General features: G+C 35.9%; 1 protein-coding gene across 1 annotated transcript in view; it reads left to right on the plus strand.

Annotated features, from left to right (window-relative positions):
- Positions 1 to 9,375: 9,375 nt before the first annotated feature.
- Positions 9,376 to 23,713, plus strand: part of si (sucrase-isomaltase) — a 49,807-nt gene continuing 35,469 nt past the window's right edge. The window contains exons 1-12 of the mRNA XM_088913498.1: positions 9,376 to 9,386; positions 10,809 to 10,932; positions 11,413 to 11,507; positions 11,897 to 12,017; positions 12,815 to 12,924; positions 13,247 to 13,398; positions 16,466 to 16,637; positions 17,770 to 17,869; positions 18,288 to 18,400; positions 18,600 to 18,725; positions 19,686 to 19,817; positions 20,016 to 20,132. Of these exons, the coding sequence (XP_088769624.1) occupies positions 9,384 to 9,386; positions 10,809 to 10,932; positions 11,413 to 11,507; positions 11,897 to 12,017; positions 12,815 to 12,924; positions 13,247 to 13,398; positions 16,466 to 16,637; positions 17,770 to 17,869; positions 18,288 to 18,400; positions 18,600 to 18,725; positions 19,686 to 19,817; positions 20,016 to 20,132 (1,365 nt within the window). The 5' untranslated portion in view covers positions 9,376 to 9,383. The remainder of the gene's footprint in view (positions 9,387 to 10,808; positions 10,933 to 11,412; positions 11,508 to 11,896; positions 12,018 to 12,814; positions 12,925 to 13,246; positions 13,399 to 16,465; positions 16,638 to 17,769; positions 17,870 to 18,287; positions 18,401 to 18,599; positions 18,726 to 19,685; positions 19,818 to 20,015; positions 20,133 to 23,713) is intronic.

Here is a 23,713-nt window from a genome sequence, read left to right on the forward strand (position 1 = left end):
AAGGGATTAGAATACTGTGTTCTTTAAATCCTTCATACCAAAGAAACAGGCTATGTTGCAAGGATTAGTGTCAGCAGCTCAACTTTTCTCATTATCTGGGTGAAGAAGGAACTAATCTTTGCTGATATTCTTCCGGATAAAGATGATGTCCGGGTGTTTGAGATGTGGATATCATCTCCTGCTCTCTTGAAAATATTTGATAAGACAGTGAAGGTGAACCCTATGAGTCAGCAAGTGAAATAATCATGTGAAAACTGTGGAAAAAGGCTACAGATTTAGAAAGAATGACAGGAGCACATCTATGTTCATGTATAATACAGAATATCCTGTATAAACATATGCTATATTAGCATTCGTATTGTGCTCTAGGGAAACAGCTAATTTCTTCATTTGTTACAACATTTCAGAAATAATAGAAATGTAGTTAGGAATAAAGAAGGTAAGGAATTCTTACCTGTAAATGCATTTTTTTTCAATTTCTTGGGGTCTTTTGTGATCATAATGATATTAGTAGTGCAATATTACTTTCTTTACAGCAGAAACCCTGTTAGCTACTGTACTTACATTGTTATGTACGTGTGATCACTTATTTCATACAAATCTTTCACAGCAAAGTTATAACACACAACATTAGGTAGAGCTGAAAAAGTAGAGAAATATTTATATAAGTTTATTTCCATGTTGCTCTTGAACATTCTGCAATCATATTATTTGTTTCTGTATGCAATGAGTTGAGAGAGGTTTTTGCTTAGCATATGCTATTGACAGTTTGACTGTTGCTCAGAATGAAAAGTTTCTAAGAAATATTGCAATGTACTGTATATCCTGTTTTATATTATAAGAGCACAAAGGAAAAGTTGTAACAGTCCTTAAGTGCTGCTGAGCAAGATGACTTATCAGTGTGTATCAAATTTTCTAACCTCAATAGGTCTCACTTCTCAGAGAGTAATAAGTGCTGTTCAGACTGCTGTAAAGTTGCACGCATTCATTTCTTATTTTCCAGAGATATTAATGTGAAAGACTTGTAAAGGCTGAGGATGGACTGTCCCTGACATACAGTAAGCATGTGTCATCTGTTTCATCTAATATATGGTAGAATCTAACAGCTGCAGAAAATCAAACTCAAATCTAATTTTAGCAAATGTCTCATTGCAATACGATACGCAAACCACTATGGTATTTAGGTTTGCAGATTCGATTTAATGTGTGTAGAAGCTTTAATTGTAGTTAAGTCTAGCAGCTTTGCTATTGTGGGGGTTTATGTACTGTATCTTTGTCTCTAAAAAAAAAAAGGTCCTTTTCTAAGGTACTGTATTGTATATACTGTAGCTGCTTAACTTACAGATTCTTCTCATTCAGAAAGGCCACACAAGTTTTCAAGAAGGGTGCAATATGCCAAGCATTACGGCTAAAGATACAGCAAAAATAAGTCGGGAGTGAAGGGTAAGTGAGATGGTTTCTGAGTGTAAAAGCAAAATTACTTGTTCTGAGAACTGTGGAGAAAAACATATCAGGGAAGGCTGGTTTAATTATTAACACCAGAAAAAACAGGGAAAATATCCAAAGTCCAAATGGTTCCGTATTTTTTTTTGTTTGTCATTAAATAACCCCCTACTTTAGTCTTCCTTGTTACATTTTTACAGGGCATTTGTTTGTTCTTAACCCTGTGAATATGAGCAGTGCTTGATAATCGGAAGCAAAGGCCTGAGATTACCGATTTAACCTCCGTAAATACTAGGGGATAGCTGATGATTTCATGGGTGGCCATCCCTGATCATCCAAAAATTACAGCAGCAGTAACAGCAGGCAGTGCTCTTTGGAGGAAGGCAAGTAGACCTGTCTTGTGTGAAAGAGGGAACCCATTTTCTTTAAAACTCTGACAAATCTAAATGTCAATGGAATTAGGAATGTAACCAGTATTACCAAATGCCAAGAGTTGGGCACCAGAGGCCAAAGATTAGTTTCCCCACTCGTGATGGTATCCAACATAATTACGCTACACGGAAATACAACCACAACTGAAATAATTAAAATAAGTAATTTTATTTTTTAGCTGGACTATTCAAATTTGTGTATGTGGGTGTGAGATGTTTTTTATTCCTTAACATTTGAAAACAACTAGTAGCCAAGCTGCTGTCGCCAGAAATGTAAATGATGATAAACAGCATAATAACAGGGTTGACAAATACTGCCAAGCATATGGTAGATAGCTGTGGCTGTTATATCTCAGTTGCACCAAGCATATGTCCCCAGATCCTATGAAAATATCATTTAATGTTCTCTGGAAGGTGTAGAAAAGTTGGAATGGTATTTTACTTATGGAAGAAGTCAGCACTGGACATATGTTGGTAAACTGAAAAGTTTAGAGCTTTAACAGAATGAACAATTTTCGGTTCAGGGAAAAAAAAACCTGTATTATTTTCCTTTTTAACATAATTCACAGCACTTCAGAAATCAGAGAAAAAAGTAATCAATATTTCAGGGCTTAGAAGAAGTATTTTAAATAACATCTTAGTTTAATAGTCTACAGCTTTCATTTTCAATTCAGAGTTAGCACCAGCATAGAGTTCCACTAGCTGAACACAGTGTTGCTATGGAAACTAGCACTCTGTCCACCAGAATGTGAACTGGGGCAGGGGAGATGGAAGGCAAAGACAAACGTACTGAACATCTTTCATTGTTTAAATAAAGAATGGTTTTCATCCTTTTCTGAGTACTGCCATCTGCAAATCAAGTCAGTAGAGTGACACCATGAGATCCACCTCCACTGCACACACTTCTATGCAAAATACCTGGAAGTGAGTTGTTCTTACCTGACGTCTCTATTGTGATTTTAAGTACAGTTACAATACCGTAACTTGTTATGAGAAAAATAATCCATTCATTTTCCTGTGCTTTTTAAATCAGATCCCAAACACGTTTGAAGGTTATAAATATATTCTTTTTTTTTCATTTTTGCATTTCAGAATGTGAAGTAATCAAGATAATTTTAATTAACTAGCAAAGGCGGCTTTGATTTTTAAAATATTCATTTAGAAAACTTAGAAGTCCATTTTTGTCACACGATTATGGATGCGATGACTTTGCAAGTTATATTATTATTATTCACGGAGCTGGGACAGCTCAGAAGCAGGTGCTTGTTTGTGATTTGGTCTCCTATAGTGATTGCTGACAGGTACTGTATCAACACAGTACTGGTGAAAACAGTCTGTAGATTGCAAGGCTGCCAAATTGTAAGATCTTCAGGTCCAGCTTAAATAATTGAGTTTCCTGGAGGTGCTGGTAGGCAGTCAGAGATGATGTGATCCTGATGTTCTCTGGTAACTAGTTGAGCCACAGGGGGGCAAGAGTGGAGAATAAGAGGTGGTTGGAGGGGAATAAGCACGGGTTAAGGTGCAACCAGCCAGTCAACAGAAAATGAATGAAGAGGATGAAAAGAGGGGTGGGTGTGTGAGAGATTAGAGACTGGAGATAGGAGGGAGTGGAGTGATATTGAAAATATTAAGCAATGCCATGAATTTCTGACGTGAATGCAAACAGGAAAAAGCAGCCAGTGAAGAGTCTACACACGGCGCACGTGAAGCAAAGACATCTGATGTGAGTAGTAGGGTTTTGGATGAATTGAAGAGGACTGTGTGCAGATGCAGGGAGCCACAGCAGTCTGGGCTGGGAAACAAATTGCTCCTATCAGAGTAGCTGAGGAGAACAGGTCAGGAAAGAGCAGAGTCTGTAGATATTCATTAGAAAGAAAAGGCAAGAGCATGCTGGGGAAGAGAGAAGGATTGAGAGAAGTTCTTTGGTGTTCTCTGCAAAAGTAGAGGAGGAGCAATGAGAGATTGTTAAAGACACAAGGGGAATGAAGAGAGAGAGGAAGGAGGGGAAAGCAACGTAGTGTAATCTGGATATAGTAAAGGTGAGTTTTACTTGATATAAGTACAGCACATCCAACAGGAGATGGTGGTGAGGTGTGGTACAGTATGAAGATTTTCTAGGAAGGGAGCGAGGAACAATAAACATGACTTATTGCGTAATTGTAATGGAGGCCAAAATGCAAGAAGGGTTTTTTCTGTAACTGTGAAAGAACAGTAAAGGATGGAGAAAAATTAATGTAACATGAACTTTTCATTCAGGTATATACCAAGGAATACGTTACCAACACGCCACAGGCTGGGCAAAAGCAAAGCTGTGTATTAAATAGTTTTAACATAAAAGAGGCAGAAGTGTCACAGGACTTAGAAACATTTAAGACAGACAAATCTCTAGTTTCTGATGTTATTCTACCAATTGTACTAAAGAAAACAAGATCTCACTTATATACAAATAGGAGCCATAAATAGGACTGTATCAAGTAATAGACCAATGACTTTTATTACTATTAACATGTACAATTTTTTAAACAACAATCAGAACTAAGTAAAAAAGATATAAAAAATAAAATATGTTCAACATGAATTTGAAAAGATGGGTCTTGTTTAACTAACCTATTAGAATTCTATGAACATGCAGCAGCAGTAATAGATACATAGCGTATTTCAGGAAGGAGCCGATAAAGTCATGTCATTTGCCAAACCACTTTATACCATACGGTGTCTTGGGAAAAGGTCTACCTGGCAAGAAACAGGGCAGGGTACACCCCAGACGGGGCGCCAGTCCATCGCAGGGCAAGTGCAAGCCAATTATACATGGGGACAATTTGGAGGTCTCAGTAAAGGACAAGGGGGGAAATTTGGCCCAGACACTGGGATAACTCCCTACTCATATTAAGAAATACCCAGGGGTCTTTAATGACCACTGAGAGTCAGGACCTCGGTTTAATGTCTCATCCAAAAGATGGCACCCACTACAGTGTCCCTGCCACTATACCAGGGCAGTAGGACCCACACAGACCATAGGGTGGGTGCAGATAACACCACTTCCAGCAGCAATCATAGCTTTCCCACAAGGCCTCCCATCCAGGTACTGACCAGGCTCACACCTGCTGAGCTTCAGTGGGTAGCCAGTTGAGAGCTGCTGGGTGATATAGCTGCTGGCTAGCAGTTGATAAAGTTCCTCACAAAAATAATTGCAGGTATTAAATGCACGTCCTTCGATCAAAATCTTGTTAATCGTTAGAAATAAGAGTGAATCAGGGTGAATGTGCAATTTGGGTGATGTAAAAAGCAGAGCAACCCTGGTATATGTATTAGGGCCACTGCTCTTAATTTATATCTGTGATTTTGATTCTGAAACAGTTAGCAGAGTATAGTTTGTTCACAAAGAACACCAGAATAGAAGGATTAATAAACAAAGTAGAAACTGCAGAAGTTGTTCAAAAAGACAAAATTCAAGATTGGGAACAATGCAAATGCATTAAATGTAGGCAAGTGCTGAGTTTTATGTGCAGGCAATAGAGAGGTAATTTATAAAAAGATTTTGGAAAACATTGAGCTTGGACAAGTTCCCGATATGAAAAAAGATAAAAAGACGATATAAAAAGAATCTGTGTTGACACATTTATTACAACTTCTTGACAATGTGGAAAAGCAATAAAAAAGAAAACAGAACGTATAGGCTACATCTAAAAAAGAAATGTTATGCAAAAATGCTAAAATGTTCCAGTAAGGCCTCTTTCAGAACATGGTGTGCAATTTTGGTCACACAATTACAAAAAATATATCTTTGCTTTGGAATCAATGCAGTAAAGATCAACGACATACATTAGATGCCTGATGACATTTTACAATTAGATAAAATAACTGCTGCTAAGTTTGACAGTAAAAAAGTACACTTGCACGAGAAATGTAACTTTCTATCTAATTTAACTTTGGTCAGCTTACTCGTGATAAAAAAAAACAAATTGATTTAAAACAAAAATCTTGAACTCTGGGTAAATGTCATTGTATGTTTCTAAGAAATGATTATGCTGCTTTTACTTTGAATGAAAATGGAAAGTTAAAGGAATAGAAAAGGTAATTTAATGCTTATAACTTAAGTCTAACACATTTTATATAATGTTACATAAAAAATCAAACAAAAGGCTTGTATATCCGTGTTATGTTTTCACCCAAGATTGATCTGAAATCAATTCAGGTGTGAAATTAATGTTCAGACTTTAAATTGAAAATTCCAAGTTTCATCTCTTTGGCAATACTTCATGCAACAAAGCAAAAAGGAAATTCTACTACAGTTTTGAAAAATACTTAGACAAAGTATACACCTTAAAAAGTCTTTCTGCATGCTGTGCTTGTCACAACATTGCATTTTATATATTAAATAAATGTTTAACATTCTCTTGAAATTCTTACCTGGTTAAAAACAATGAAGTGTTTCTTATCTGTTGAGAAGTTTCAAATTTTACAGTTCAGATAATCTGGTGTCTGTTGTAGGGTGAAAATCTTGCTCAACCTGAAAAAACGCATGAATCTGAAACTCTTGTAAAAAAAAAGAAGTGTTAATTATGTACTACAATGTAATGGAAGAACCAGTGGCAGGTAGATCATTTACAAGTGACAGAGTCAATTATAAAAGTGTGATATCTTGATGAACCAGTCATTTTATAACTGATTATAAAAGAACTACTCTATTAGATACATCTAGAGGTTATTGCAGAATGCTTGAATCCAAAGCAATTCTATTCAAACTAATTACAAATGAAAATGGGATATGTTCACTGTTATACAGTTCGATTAAGGTACCATTTTAAGCAAACCAGGTGGTAACTAAAGATTGTATAAATAGTAAAAGAAATCAAAGAGTTTGTTTTTTCCATTCATCACTACTACAATATACAGTAGAGACGAGATGTTTTTAATTCAAGAACTTTAATTTTTGTTTTGAATTTTAGAAATTGTATGTAAAAAAGAGTTTTTTGTGTGGTTTCTCAATACAGAGAGATCTGGATACTCTTCTGCCCACAGAAGTCAATGGATGTTTGTCGAATAATCCTCAAGCCAAATTTGCAGTTTCCCAAAACTGAGGGAGTCTACACATTTGACAAGTACTTTGCTCAGTCCATTTTTCCTTCAGTCTTAAGAAACTTTCCAGTCCCTGCTGAAGAGAAACATCCCCATCACCCTACTGTGGTGCTGCCACCACCATGCTTGACTGTATGGTATGGGACATTGGGAGACATTGGACATAGTGAGATGTACTGTGTTGAGTCTATGCCAAACATGACATTTGCCATCTAGACCACAATGTTCAAATTCAGTCTCATCTAACTGCTTTTTGCAACAATATTGTAGGATTGCTCTGGTGCTTTGTTGCAAACTCCATGTGAGATCTGAAATGACTTGTCCACTCTACAATACAAGCCAGCTTTGACTGATGCACATTTTCTCCCACCTTAGCCATTAAACTCTGTAGCTCTTTTTATAGTTGTCATTAGCTTCACAGTGGCCTTCCACAACAGTTTCCTCCTTCCCTGGGTGCTCAGTTTGCAGCACAGTAGAGTGTGCTAATAGGGATATTGTGTGAGATTTCTATACTCTCCCGATCTGTACTTTTCAATTACTTTATCCCTGACTTGCAGGGAACCTCATGGAGAAAAGTGTTAAGGGTTTATTCTGAACTAATTCTCAACTATTTGTGTGGCTCATTAAGGTCATTTTGTGCATCTAAATTAATGTAGGTTTGCCACAGAAAGGTCTGAATAATTCCATAATCATGATTTACTTCTTTCTTTCTGTGTTCTGCTTTATATAATGTGTGGAGTAGGTTGTGTATACTGTATAACAAAGTGCCATGACTGCAAGCTTTGAAACAACATGTGAGAACTGTGTAAGGGACTGAATACTTTCTCAAGGCACAGTATTTTTGCCCCAGATACAGTAATGTGCCTTTTAATTGTTGATAATTATAACTAAAAATCCTACAAATTAACATTGAGACCTTAAGAATGAACATGGTTTCAACTAAATTGTTCATCTGTATGGTCAAACCCTGTCTTCATGCTGCTGTGCTACAGTATGTCTTGAAATATGAAATACTGTATGAAATCCATTTCCACCTTTCCTTGATGTGCAGGATGTGGAAGCTGACAGCCTATTGCATGTAGCATGCAACACAGCTCTGGAAAACATTCCTGCCTTAAAGTGACAGTGACAGTCAGGTGGGGAGGGCTGAAAATTGCATAACTTAAAAATACAGTACAGTACCTTGGCAAAACATTTCAGACAGCATTATCTGTGCATTTTAATACAGCATTGAAATTTTATGATATTTTTGGTTGTTTTTTAAAAGTGGGTTGAATATATTTGGGTGGCATTATGGTGCAGTGGTTAGTATTGCTGCCTTGCAGTGCTGGGGCCTGGATTAAATTCTTGGGGTGCTAGCTGAGTTAAAGTTCTCCCCATGCTGACATGGTTTTCCTCTGGGTGCTCTGGTTTCCTCCTACAGTCCAAAAAGCATATTGGTAGGGAAAATTCTAGGTGAAACTGGCCCTGGAAACATTGGTACTGGTTTGAGAGTGTGTACCCTGCAATGGACTGGTGTCCAGTCCAAGGTGTAAATTAGATAAAATGGTTTAAGATGGGTGAATGATAAAAAAAACACTAACATTGCATTCCTTCTTCGTTAAAAAGTTTGGATGTGAATATCTATATCGTTTCTTGAAATTCTATTCAAACTAACTGTATATATGAAAAGGAATAAGGTACCCCTTTATGCAAACCAGGTGGTATTAATCTTCTAAGTGTGACCCAGTGTTAGACAGATGGATGAGTATGTTTAAATGTATTGCAGATCCATTGTTCCTTTTTACTGATCATTGGGTAATGATTGACTAACCATTACGTAATGGTAAATAAAATGTTATTTTACAAAGCTTTAAGATTTGAAAGTGAAGAGCAAATAAGGAACACAATTACAATGTATTATACAGCATTTTTCTCACTTAAACATTCTTCAGTGATTCTTATTGTCTATGATTTTCACATATGATAATTAAACATTCCAGATGGGTTAGAACATCAGTGCTTACACAGTGATTAAGATGTTAAGACACAGCCGTTAAACAGTTAAGTCTTAACATAGCTCACGACGGAGACAGGAGAAAAAGGGAATGTAGTATACAGTATCCCTCTTTGTTCCCTCTTTTTAAATTGAATTAAAATAAACTTTGTGCTTCCCTCTGAAAACCCAAAGGAGCTGCTTCCTTGGTAATAAACTTATCTAGTTATTAACAGTTATCTGACACTGTAATTATATCATAGGTTAATGGGAAAAAAGAGATAAAGTTATCTTGCAGCGCTAATATGGCAAAGGTATAACCATGTTACACAACAGAACATTATGGCAAGAAACATTAACCAATGAGCTAAGGATCATTCCAAAATACATAGTGTATATGCAAAACTCAAAGGACTTTCACTCTACCATAAGCTGGCAGCACGCAGAACAGCAACATGGTAAGCTCTTTGGTCATGTACTGGCATCTATTGAGTGTACTGGAATCTATTGATAAAGAACAATGAAAAAATACCTATTGTTATTTTAATAGTATACTACAGAAAAAAGACAATTTTGCCTTTGTTAAATAAACAAAATTAAATATGCATATCTGTCTTTAACTTATTGTTACTGAGCATTTTAATTATTTCAATAGTAACACTTGTAATGTAATTTTCCTCTTATTAATTATACTGGTGGGAAGTGTGTTTATGACAGGATAAATACAATAACAGCTACAGCAGTTTACACACTTGCATGTTCTTTCAGACAGACTTTAGCATAGTTTGAGTTAACATGTCTTTAAATCTTAAATATTTTTCTAGTCCTTCCCAAAAACAATGATTCAGTAGCACTGAAAGACCATTGTACTATATGATGTTGCTTCGCATATATACTGTATTTACTTTTATTAATGAGGCATACCTGACTTGAGCTACGCTTCTTTTTGTATCAGAAAGGAACTTCAAAGATACTTTGAAGAGCAACTGATATTAGAAATGCAAGGTCTTTGAATAATTTAAGGCTTAAGAGCTTTTCAAATTAAATGAAAAAGAAGATTTAGTGTATCAAGTGAAGTACATTCCTTGATAAGGAAAGAAAAATGGGTATGGAGAAAATATAGTTTTTAAGAAATTAATGCCATTTCCCTAGAAAAGCAAAAAAATTAAAGACAACTGCATACAGTATGGTTGATAATTTGAGAATTTGGACCTTCGATTTAAGGAACAGCTTACTATTAGATGAGTACCCTGGAGACTGGCTCTGTTATACAGTGAACTTGCAACAGCAAGGGCCACCTCTACTGCACCTTGTCCCATTCTCTTGGAAGAAATTGTGAATCGTTCACTATATTGCGGACCTGAATAGACTGCAAAGAGAAAGAACTGATGAAGGGGATTTGAAGCTGAAGAAATGTTTCCTTGCAGATTCTTATAACCAGAAGACCAATGGACAATGGAAAAAAGGAAGTGAAGTGTACAAGAAGTAGTCAAAAACAATGCTATACCTTTCAGAGTTTGGAAAAGATGATGGAAAAAAAGAAACTATAAAACTATGTGTTCATGATTTTCTGTAAATACACAGGAAGATCTGACTAACATTTTACTGTTTTCATCTCGATAGAGTGTCATATTTCATCCAAAAAACAAAACTTCTTTTCCCTACATTTTACCATACATTTTCCATCAATTTGATATGCGTGTTTAAAATACTTGATCAAGGCTTCGGTTTTCATAGATTGTCTTCATGCATATGTACATAAATGCATGTGTATAAATAATTTAATTTGATCTCTACGTGGAGAATAAGACTATATATTTAAATGTAGTAAATGTGAAACATATGTAAACAAGTAAGGTTTGTACATTTTTTTTTTCCAGAAAATGAAGAAAAAATTTTCAGGCTTGGAAGTTACACTGATTGTGCTGTTTCTGCTGGTCACAGTTGTCGCTCTTGCTCTTATTATTCTTCTGGCCACTGGTGAACCAGCACTTATTAAGAATGGTAAGAAACAAGAAGGTTTTCCTTGTCCAGTTTTACAGCTTTTTGATAAATTGTTTGAAATGGAAGAACTTCTGTATAAGAATGGTTTTAGGAGTAAAGACTTTGATTTTTCTTTAGGTAATGACAGCCTTTTTTTTGGCTTATGTGTGGCAGAATCACAATTAAGCATGAAATAACAATGTTTATTTTAAAACAAACACAGATTTAGATAAACAATAGTACATTATTAACATAAAAAAGTGAAAGTGTTATATTAAAATAGGTTTCCATTCTGAAGATATTTTGAACCAGGATGTTAGAGGAAAAGGACGGGGTGCCAAAATTAGATTCAGGTTTTTGCTAACTGGTATGTTATTAATGTTAAATGAAGTGCACCTTTAAAGAACTTTCCAGATTTCCCTTGACCTGAAACTAAACTTAAACATCTTTCATTAAATATATAGTTCAAATATTTATTTATTTGGATCATGTGTTTTGCAGAAACTAACAACACACAACCAAACTTCACCCCAGAGTGTCCCAGTATTGTGCTATCAGAACGGATTGACTGTTTTCCGGATGGAGGAGTTTCAAAGGTTCGTTCTACATCTTCTGCTGGAGAAAATAAATTACTGAGATATGCAGTAATATGCAGTTTGTATTCTGCAAAAACAATTGGAACATCCATTTAAGACAGTTTTCCCATTTTGGATGTTTGACATGTAGTTTGGTTTAAATTTGAATTTAATAGGCCTGTTTGCATCCTGTGTTTCTGGGGAAAACTCTGATTTGCCACAATGTTTATCCAGATTAAGCAGCTTTCTGAAAATGGTTAGCTGATTTTGTAGGGCAGAGGGTTCTTCCCTTAATGAAGCTTGAATTTGATGAGGAATCGTCTGAGGATATCAAATACTGAGTTGAAAATGCTGTCATGATATTGAATTTCGTAACCATATTCTCTTCTTTGGTTCTTGGATGTTGGCAGGATAAGTGTTCCGCACGTGGATGCTGTTGGCAGCCCTTGAATGAAACATATGTGCCTTGGTGTTTCTTCCCCACAAATCATGGCTATGAAGTTGTGGACGGTCAGACTCCTGATCAGAAAGGTGAATCCTTTTGGGCCACGTAGTATCTGATTGTGTTGCATAGACTCATACTGTACGTGAGTCCATGTTAATTGCAAAAAAGGTAGAAGAACCACTGTCAAAAAGGTAGAGTAATAGTGTATAGCACCTAGCTTCCTTGTGGAATGGACAATTTAAAGCCAGTCAGACTACTTACTACACTTTTGATAGACAGGGGGAAACCTATCAGTCAAAAACCAATGCCAGCATGAGATACCACACAAATTACACACACATAGAAGCCCATGGCAGGAACCTCAGGAGCTGTGCGCAGGGTTATCAAGTTTCCGTTGACCAATAAATGGAAGTCAATTTGAAACCATGCAAATCCGGGATTGCAGCAATTCCCCATCTTGAAAAAACAACAAACAACGCCAACATATACTAACTGTGAGTTCAAAACATTAAGAAATGATTCCAATAGAAACAGTTCAGTGGAATGCAAGCAGAATGTGCAACCCTGGAACTGATGCAGGGATGGTCTCTACTATTCCACCATGCTGTCCCTTGATATGCTCTAGTTCTATTGAGCACTCTGAGCTCCCAGGGGACTTAGATCCTACATGAGACCAGATGACTAACATCCCATAAAGGGGAAAGAATCCAGCTCTCAGAAGGATTGACTGGAGTGGGATGGCAGGGTTACCTTTTGGATTGGGTTCCCTTGCTCATCAAAGGACACCGATGTGGTCTTTCCTCATTAGTAATTAATGACTGTATTCCAACTCTGAAAAGGAGCACAAGTGCATGTTGTAATTTGCAATTCTTGTCTTTTTAAGGATTCACAGTGAAACTCAAGAGACGACCTGCCCCATCACTTTTTGGAAATGACATAGAGAATGCCAATTTCTTTGCAGAGATGCAGACACAGAACCGCTTTCGATTTAAGGTTTGTGCATATTACATTAAAGAGTCCTTTTGTTCAGGTTTGGATATGGCAGTAGCTGTTGGTTTGATTTTCATTTAGTTTTGATTGTGTTAGAAATGCGCAGGATATTAACTTCATTGCGATTTAGGTTTTTAAAGCAATGGGATATGTCTCCAAGGAATTAAATAAAAGATAAAACTGCATTTTTAACTGGATATTTTCCAGTTAGGCAAAACGAGACTTCCCAACTATTATCTGGCTCCTGTGTGATTTTTTTAAACATTTCATGTTTTTAAAATTTTTCTTGTGAGTTTTACATTTAGTATTTACATTGCTATTATAGATAACTGACTCCAACAAGGAAAGATTTGAAGTTCCACACGAGCATGTAAAACAATTTAATGGTCCACCAGCCTCCAACCCCAATTATGAGCTGGAGCTTGTGAATAACCCCTTTGGATTTAAACTTTTAAGAGCGTCTTCCAGAAATGTTCTGTAAGTAAGAGCGAATGTCTCTCTCCTCTTTGTATTTTCTCCTTTCTTATGTGTCTTGGTGGATTTGTTTGATTGGTTGGCTGGGCTTTAGTAAAAGGCTGACATTTGTCTATAAATATTGCTCTTATTGCTGTACAAAGGGACTCCCAAGAGGACCTGATTCTTCCTTTGAGAATTTATTTTGAAGAAATGGCATCCATCAGCCCTGCAAAGAAATATCATTGAACTAGCTAAAGTTCTAGAGAGGAAAAATAAAAAAAATGGCTTCTCGGATGAGAGTGGTAGTCTTGTGAGTAGTTAAGAGTTAGAGGATCAAAGTGTTATATTGTATATATATAAACATTAATAATAGATGACCAAGAGTTTCTATTGTGCCTGTTTGCTGTGCCTTTGAGAAAAGTTACAGTAAATGCCAAATACCCTGACATTCTTGAGAAATGAGTTGCTCACTAATGAGCTGTCATGGCCAGGTAATATTAGAGATTATTATGATTCAGCTGGGTTATAAGGATAAAGAGATAAAACTTGTTACTTCATTTAAGAATGTACAGTACATTTTATACACTTGATTAAGTAACACTAATACAGAATCGAAAGATTTATTTTGCTTTGACAAGAAAAATGAGCAGGGAAAATGAATATACTGTGTGACCAGCAACGGGTCAGTCATTGTGTTAGCACTGGGAGATCCAGAAGTTGGCAGTGGGTTTCTACTCTGACCAGCATGTATATGGATTACTCAGTAGAGACAACCAAGAAATCAAACTCTTGAAACGTTTTTTTTAAGGAGTCCTTTGAAAGAGAATTTGACACTACAAGAGCTCTCTGTAGTTTTGTCTGGTCTAATACCAAAAATCAACCAGGACCTGACGGATTGTTTTGCAAACATATCATAACATATGTGAATACATTAAACTCACTACAAAATGGAAGGTACTGTATTTAAAACTGAAACAATGAGATTTGCTAAGGACTTGTGCCATTAATACAAACAAGGCAACACTGGTAGAGATGTGCAAATGAAGACAGACATCTAAAGGACTAGAGAATTTCAAGGGCTACAAAATAACTGTGTCAATTCGTAGCTTCATAGACTGTTGTTTCCAACAATAAAATGTTGTCAAGTAGCTAGTAGGCTGGTTGAAATAAGAATGCCTTCAAATTAACACTAATAATTTTATACTGAATCCTAAAATACACTCCTATACAATAATGGTATATATTTTCCATATCCATGTCTATCAATCTTAACAAGTGGTGTAAATACCAGCAGGGTGACATTATCAGAGGAAGCAAAAACGCTCATGAGAATGCACTCTCATACACGCTAGTTAAAACACAATAAAACATTTATTACTGCAGTCCTCCCTGCTCAACGGCTTGGATTAAAGATAATTTAAGAGATGCAGTCTATAGTGTAACTTCAAAGCCCACATGTTATCAAACAAATATGAGATTTATATTAAAAATATTACACTCTTAACAACGATAACAATTCAACCATCCTTTTACCTGATAAGTGCTAATGCATTTATAGAAAACTAACATTTTGTAATGGGTCACAAGGTTTTACAGATAATTTACTGCACATTAAATAGTTATCTTTATGACATTTCATGTACTTGGAATGTAATTATCAAATGATCTTGTACTTTGATGCTGCATGCTTCAAAGCAAAGATGATGCATGCCTGTGTTCAGACTTCAATCAGATGTTTTAAGCAAGTTATTTACTTAGATGTTCCAGGACTGAGTGTAAAAAATTAAATAACCTAAATTTATTGGATAGGTTCAAAATTTTCCCCTTTTTCAGTAATGTATGTTATTTGCCTGCTAAAAGTGTTGGTCAAATACAAAAGAATATATGTATTGTTACAAATGTGGGGTTACAAAAATGGCAATAATCATGAACTGACCGAGCGGTTTAATCAATAAGTAAAATAAATATTCATAACCCCCAACTTGTAAGTGAATTCTCAATAATATACCCGAGCAGTTGGTATAATTATTGGCATGTGAACTCTTTGTTCTCTGGCATAGCTTTGATGAAAAAAGTAATAAACCAGGCACACTTGATTAAACAAATATTTATTAATGATGACAATACAAACTACACTACACACAACAAAACATACAACACACAAGTTACTATATTTATCAGATACCTAACATCCTAATCACCCAGAAAACCACGGACGTCTACTAAGTATTAAACTCTTAATGCCTACAGAGGCCAAATAAGAGATAAGCTGCCTTCCTAAGTAAATGCAATACAACCTGCAGTTAAATCTCTGTCTGCACCCCGGATGCCACAAAATAAATGCGAGCCTATCTCCCTATTTTAAAAATGCACTCTAAGCAGGAAAGACATCTCTAACTGAGGTATCTTTTACCCAGGAATCCCAAGTTTCCTAAAAACACAGAATAGCAAGCTCTCACTAGCAAGGTTCAAATACTTAGCTCCAGTCAGGTTTTGTTCTTTCTTTTTTTCTTGTTGTTTTGTCATGTGGTGGTATTGTGCTCTTATATGGTGTGTTTCTATACTGCTCATTTACAACCATTAACCCATGACTTAATTACCTAGGTAATTAACAAGGTAATCAAGGTACCAAGGTAAACCTTACAATTGTCTTTGATGAGGGAACCCCCACATCTCAACAAACATCCCTTTATTTGGATTAAAACATCAAAACTTTATCAAAACTCTTAGAGACCCTTCCTAGTCACATAAAGCTGTAACAGTATAAACATAATCTTTTAATAGGAGATATTTGCAAACCTTTGGACTTCTCTGCAACCCCATTATTGTGTTTGCCAGGCCAGCAAATGTCTCTGTTTTATAAACAATAAAGCCAGTTTACACAGACGTGAGATACAAGCTTGAAAAAACACTCTTTGCAATATTCATATTCTTACTGTTTCTTTTCAATTACTATTAAAACTTTACATGGACAGAAAAGTGTTTTCTCCATCAGAAGTGTATAGGAATATGTATGGACAAAGATAAAGTCTCCTGCTACTGGTCTGTTCTACTCATCACAGATAACTCAACTGGCTTCTCTTCACAGGTTTGATACAACAATTGGTCCTGTTGTGTTTGCTGATCAGTATTTACAGTTGTCTGCACGACTGCCCTCTCATAATATTTATGGTCTGGGAGAGCACATTCACCAGCATTTTCTTCATGATACTAACTGGAGAACATGGCCCATTTTTACAAGGGATGCCTTTCCCAATGGGGTAATATTCAGTTTCTTCTTTATTGATACAGTTGTGCTCTCTGTCTCACTTAATTTCCCAAATGAGACAGACAGAACACCTTGTCCCAATGTTGCAAACAACTCAAACATACAATTCAATGTTACACTAACATTAGATACCATATATGCAAAGATGTACTGTAAGTTTCCTCCAACACTTTAAATAACACACTCATGCATTAACATTAATTTGCACTACTGTATATCTACAGTGTTGGCTCGTTGAATGGAAAAAAAAAATTGTTAAAAAAATTGTCCCTCCCCTTAACAATAAGTTGACAGTCAATGCTAAAAATCTAGCCCCTTAATTCAGATATGAGAGAAAGCCAAAATCTTATTGAACATGAAAGCATCAATAGTATATTCATACCATAGCTCTATCATGTTTTCCTATCTAAATTAAAAATAAAAATAAAAGATCTGACCTAGCTGAGGTTTCAGTAGTTCAGCTAAAACCTAATGTGACAACGAAGTGGAATGTATTGAAAGTTTGAAATTTTGTGAAGATGAGACTGACAGAACCCAGCCCCGCCTCCCCTCCATGAGGAATGAGCAAGGGAGCTACTGCAAGGGTGAATCTGGGGTGAAAACAGGGATGTGAGAAAGAAGCTCAAAGGGGGTGCAAGGCAGTGAGATATTTATGTGTGGAAGTTGCCAAGATTAGGAATTTGATCTCCGTCCAAAATTCTTTTAAAAACACCATTAATAGCTGAGTCATAAAGCGTTTGAAACAAATGCATTACTAGTGCTACCGTCTGTTATGCATCACTTCATGTGATTATGTGTCATTCATTTTTCAATTCTTTGAAATTATATCTTGATGTAGTATTAGTGACACCACTCAATTGACACCACATAAAGGGCCAGGTATGATATTAAGAACATTGCCATGAGATAATATTTGCATTTGATATCAACAGAGAAATTTGTTTGTGTTTAGCTAAATAATAATAGTAATAATACATTAAAAATGAAAACAGTGCAGATTTCTTTTAAACATTTTCAGTTAATCTTTATTTAATACTGCATAGTGCACACAATGCTTTATATTGTATGTAATTTCACAAAATTAAAATTATTGTGTTTTAAGGTGACCTACTGTATAATTTCAGGGAACACACAACCTATATGGGCACTATACCTTTTTCTTGTGTCTGGAAGATGAAACTGGACAGTCCTTTGGTGTTTTCCTAATGAACAGCAATGCTATGGGTAAGCATTTCCAGTCTGTGTATAAATACTATTTATTTTTCAGAATATTTCTTGTTCAAATTCTTTTTTTAGTTCATATCATGTACTTAACTATTATATATCACATGTAAATTTAAGAAAATATAGAGACACTTCTAATTTTGGATTGATACTGAAGGTATAGTTTAAACTATGCATAGAGAGTAATTTACATCTGAAAATCAGTTTAAGACCAGCACTTTCCATACAGTAAATAAGATGAATTAATTCTGAGGGTTCATGTATGTCTTTTTTTGTTTTATACAGTAGCATTCATATTCTTCCCATTAAATGGTTCATGGATTAATATGAGAAGTAATTGTTTGGAAGCTCATATTGCAGCGCACTTTATTAAACAATTCAAACTTTAGAGAGTAAAATATTTTGTTTGTTTTAACAGAGGTTACTCTTCAACCTGCACCAGCTGTAACCTACAGGACAATTGGAGGTGTCCTAGACTTTTATATTTTCCTTGGAGATTCTCCAGAGGAAGTTGTCCGGGAATTTTTGGAGGTGAGAAATTTGGTTTCCTTAAAATAGTCGACAATATATATTGTATCTCCATCATAATGTAGAAAAGGTAGAAACCATTCATTCAGAAAGTTTTTCTCAGTACCCGACAGTGGTGATTTCTAACTTTGAGTCGATGGGAAGAGGATTAAGATCAGGGACCTTGGCCAAACCTTTACTGTCCTTTCTGTGTTTTGTTCAGCTCATCGGAAGACCAGTGTTGCTGCCCTACTGGTCCCTGGGTTTCCAGCTGTCACGCTGGGATTACGGAAGCCTAGAGGAAGTTAAGGCTACAGTGGACAGAAACAGAGCGATTGGACTTCCATATGTAAGAGGAATGTCTAGCACTGTCACTCATTACTTCAATCAAACCCTGAATTATTTCTTGTGTTGCCTTGCCTGGGTGTAAACGATGTAGAAAACTAAATAGATTTGTACGTGGGGTATGAGAGGTAGTCTGGGGTTTGTGTAATGCAGAAAATTATGACACAATTTTCATTCTAATGTGGTTCTGCTACAAAATTTCAGTGACAGTCAATAATCAGTAATAAATAGGGTAGCATCTGAGTGATTTGATAATTGCTACTTTAACACAGTGAAATGTCCAATCAGGTGCCAAACCTAAGAATGTCCATAGCAGAGCATTTCAGTTATTGTTATAATTTATTAGTACCTCTATGCAATCTGTGTATGTCTTAAAACAGCCATCTAAAATAGCTATATTTTAGCTAAATATAAACTAAATACAGGTATATAGCTATATTTAGGATGATGTAGCCAGACGCTACAGTATATCACCCCACAGCTCACAACTGACAACCCACTGAAGCCAAGCAGGTGTGAGCCTGACCTTATATACAACTGATACAATGATTGTATATACAACAAAACCGTTGAAGTAACCTTCCGTATTAAGATTTCACCAGAAGAAAAAAAAAAGTATCATTAAACATAGTATGTCGATATTTAAATGTGAATACCGATTAAATATGAAGAAAAACATAATTAAGCTCCCTAATAAATGACTGATTAACATTATCTGAGAACTGGCAGGAGACATTACCATCTGGTAAATAACACTGTACTGGGAAGTCAATTAATGCAGATGAGAATGTGAATGTCCTTAGAATACTAGTATCATGGTAAAAAGGGAGAAAAAAATCAATGTCACAAATGTTTACATAATTAGACAACTTTTATAAAAGACGTGCATGGAATTATTAAATAAAAGAATGCATTAATATTTAACATTTCATAAGTGTTCTGCTTTGTCTCCATATTTTTGTAGGAGATCCAATTCACTGACATTGACTACATGGAAAACAAGAAAATCTTTACATATGACCAAGAGAAATTTCGGGAGCTACCTCAGTTTGCTGCTTATTTACATCAGGCCGGACAAAAATATGTACCTATATTAGTAAGTTGTTCTATATGGAATAAGAAAAATATACCCACTGTTTATGCCATTTTTTACCATCTTTTTCATTTTGTTCACCTAGAACATTTTCTTCCACCGTGTTCAATGCTGAATCTCTGAAATAAATGGCTCTAATGGAAGAAAACTAACAAAGCAGGTCAAACACCAGGACATTCTAATGCCTCTTATTTTCTTCAGGATCCAGCTGTAGCCACCAGTCCCAGAATCAGTGGACCTTACCACACTTATGAAAATGGGAATAAAATGAATGCATGGGTCACTCTGGCTGATGGAAGAACCCCGCTTGTTGGAGAGGTAACACAATCTACAAGTGTAGTGGAGAGACAAAGGTTTCAGCTACCCCTACAAAAGTAAAGGCGGTACTATCATTTATTATCCCCCTACTGCTCAGGACTTAGCTTCATTTTAAGAGTTTGATAAAATCGTGTTTACATCATGGCACTGCTCCAAAATACACTGATAGACTGATAGAAATACACTTTGTATTTGCAGTATCTGGGGAAAAAAAAGCTTTCACTTGCAGTAAGTACAAGCTGCAGAAAAAAAATACAATACTACTTTCCCTTATGTACAGTACACTATATTGCAATTATGATATTTATTTTATAAGTTCAGCTGCCCAAGGGAATTGAAATTTTATTCGGTAAAGACAGCCTTGGAGTGAAATATTTAAAACACATTTCTGATTTTCCTTGGTACTTTACCAAGGTTTTCTTCTTTCTTACCTCAAAGGCTGCTCTTGAGATAAAACTTCTACCACCATGCTAGTTCTGCCCTTTTTCTTACAACTACAGCAGTACTCTTACAACAAAAAGAAGAGGCAACACGTCACATAAATCTTTTTACAGTGATCATTCACAAGGCCTTATAGGAAGTTCAGATGCTGTTTTTTTTATTTATATAGAAATTCTGTTCTTAATATTACCTATTGCAAATGCAATGACCATACAAAACAATAATCCTAATGTAAAACAGAATTTTGAATAAGTAATCTTGAATAATCATTACATTTAACTATTTAAGATTGGAAACACTTCAGCCCAGTGCTTAACACTACTGTCTTGCAGCACAGGGGCCCAGGGATGATAGCTGTGTGGAGTTTTCATATTCTCCCCACGTTTGTGTGGTTTTCTTCCAGGTGCTACAGTTTCCTTCCACAGGCCAATAAAAAAAACAACATACTGTACTGGTGGGTTAATTGGCTTCTGAGAAAATTAGATCTGCAGCGGAGTGGCATCCTGTCCAGGGTGTACTCTGCTTTGCTTGTCAAGATAGGTTCCGGGTCCCCTGTGACCCTGAATTGGAAGTAGTGAGTAAAATCTGGAAACTTCTAATGCTACAAAATACAAAAAGGATTTGAAATGATGATTAGTTTTACATTAAATACTTATAGAGAAAATTAAGACATTTATTTTAAAAGAGCTGTGTTGGTAGTCACCTGTAACAAAGCTCCCTTGATGGTAGCCAAGTGTGGGAGGAATCTGCCACATTCATGTCTGTTTTAGCCACACTAAGGCAGTGCCCACACAATTTGTTTTCAGTCCATAACTGTACGCCTACTGTAATTAAACCTGTAGTACCTTAGAGCTGAGTAGCTGTGGAATAACCTACCCTGGTTGAATCTGTTTGGGCTGGTCCACTTTATAACCACCGTCTTACTTACCAGCAGGCAGACCAAGGCCTCTACTCTGTGAGCTTTCCTGCTCTGGATAAACATACTGTATATGCTTAGGAGTCTCCCTGCTCCGGGGTAGTTTACGCTTAACCTTGGGAGATTTCTCGACTAACCACGTCTCGCTAATACACTAGAGACTGAGTTTGCCCTGAAGCTTTTATCTGAGCAGACAGAATCCGAGGTCTCATTCCAAGATGGTCTGTTGCTCAGACATCCCTGTTCTCTTCCCCTAGAACAGGCTGCCTGTAGCAACGCTTAGTCCCCTCCTGCATTGCTCCTGGAACCCACCCCTTCCAGTGTTAGATGGTATCTCAGCACCTTGCTGTCCTCCTGACAGGGAGGCTCTCGTTCTAGTTCCCCATGAGCTGAGCTTTAGAGACTCCCCATGAGCTCTAATACTCGCTGACAGCACTGCCAGTGAGGGGTCAACTCCCCTGAGTGGACGAGGACTGTTTACTCACTAAATCTTGTATACAGTAGTAAGACAGACTTCATGCATGTGACACCAGCTCCCTTGCATGCAGTTTACTAAAGCATTTCTTCATAAATCTGGAGGGACTCTAGCCTTCCTTTGGTGATTTAACCCCTTATTTTACACTCCAGCTCCCACTGCCCTCTAAAAGCACCACAAGTCCACTTTTCCAATATAGCTCAAAGTCACTTCTCATTATTTTCATTTTACATATACTTATTTAAGAAAATAAGACCAAGAAATATCTATGTGGTAAAACAATACATATTTTTGAGCATTGAAGACTTCTGTTGTTCTGAAAAAAATCATAAACTGCCATGTGTGAATCAGTGGTAAGTTGGTGTGCCATGTTACTTAATGAGCCCTCCTGTTGTTTGGATCTCACAATCAATAAGAATAAACATTGGGACAAGACCTATATATTTTATTCCTGTGCAAAAGATAACAAGGTCTTTCATTGCAAAAGCACAGATAAAAGAAAATAGTGTTGTATGAAGGCTGCAGTATTTCAACAACAGAATGTAGCTTCACCTCAAATTATCATATAGATTAGATGGCAAAACAATCTTGCTTTGAGACATTAGGGTTTTGCTTTTTTTATTGTTAGTGTTGTTATTATTGATGAATGCCCTTGACACAAAACAGGACATAGTTGTTACAAGATATTTTACAGCTGGGATAGGGCATTTAGTGTAAGCAAAAACATTAAAAGCATACAATCAATTAACTCTTGAGTGAATGAATAATATAACACAGATTTCTACTGAAAGAGGAGCTACTATCTCATTTACTATCTCAATAACAAGTTTAATTCAACAAGACTTGTTTGAAAAAAGCAGTGCTAGCATCGTTATGAAAATATGTAAATGTGTAAAACACTTTTATGAAGACAGTAGTCACTGCAAATGGATACATGAAGATAACTACAGAACTTTGAGGAAGAGCATTATTTAGCAAAGCAAAATTGACATTTACAATATGGGTAATTTTCTTCATTTTGGTTCAGACAAAAACCTTTTCCTAATTGCTCTGTAAGCAATTTGTAAAGTTTAAACTTATAAAAATGTCATGGAATAGCATGAGTATGAAGAATAGGCAATAAATGCCGTGTTTATTCATATTGAAATTTTAAGTGGAAACTATTACTCTTTAAAAGGAGTGAAAAAAACTTTTACCATCCTATTCTGGTAGAAGGATCCAGTACATCAAAGGTGCTGTCTTTTAGATTTCAATCCACATTATTAGCCTTTCAAACTCTCAGATAACACCTTTCTGTTACAGGACTTTTCACTATGCACTGGGATTCTGGAAAACTATAGATTTCTAAAGTGAAATTTCCTATATCAGCTAACAAATAGACCTTTCTATACTGTCATGCATGAAAGCTTTGATTGTGGACAATAGGTCAAAAATGCAATAACTGTATATGGCTTCCAATGTAATTCCAATCAAAACTCTATAACATATTCTAAAATACCTACAGAGAATGATATAAGGAACAGGAAAATATATTGTATATTGACTGTTTTATAAACATATAAGGAAAATATATATATATTTTTCTTTAAAATACACCTTTATCTTGTGCGTAATTGCAAGGTAAACATACAGTAACTGGGTAATAAGAGACATCAGCAAGATTCAAACTGTGATTGTTGTCAATCTTTAGCTAAATTCTCTTGCAATTTGATCTGTATATAACTGAATGTTATTTCATTACCTTCTCTT

The sequence above is a fragment of the Atractosteus spatula genome, chromosome 4, assembly GCF_055471065.1.
Source record: "Atractosteus spatula isolate fAtrSpa1 chromosome 4, fAtrSpa1.hap1, whole genome shotgun sequence".
NCBI lineage: Eukaryota > Metazoa > Chordata > Actinopteri > Semionotiformes > Lepisosteidae > Atractosteus > Atractosteus spatula.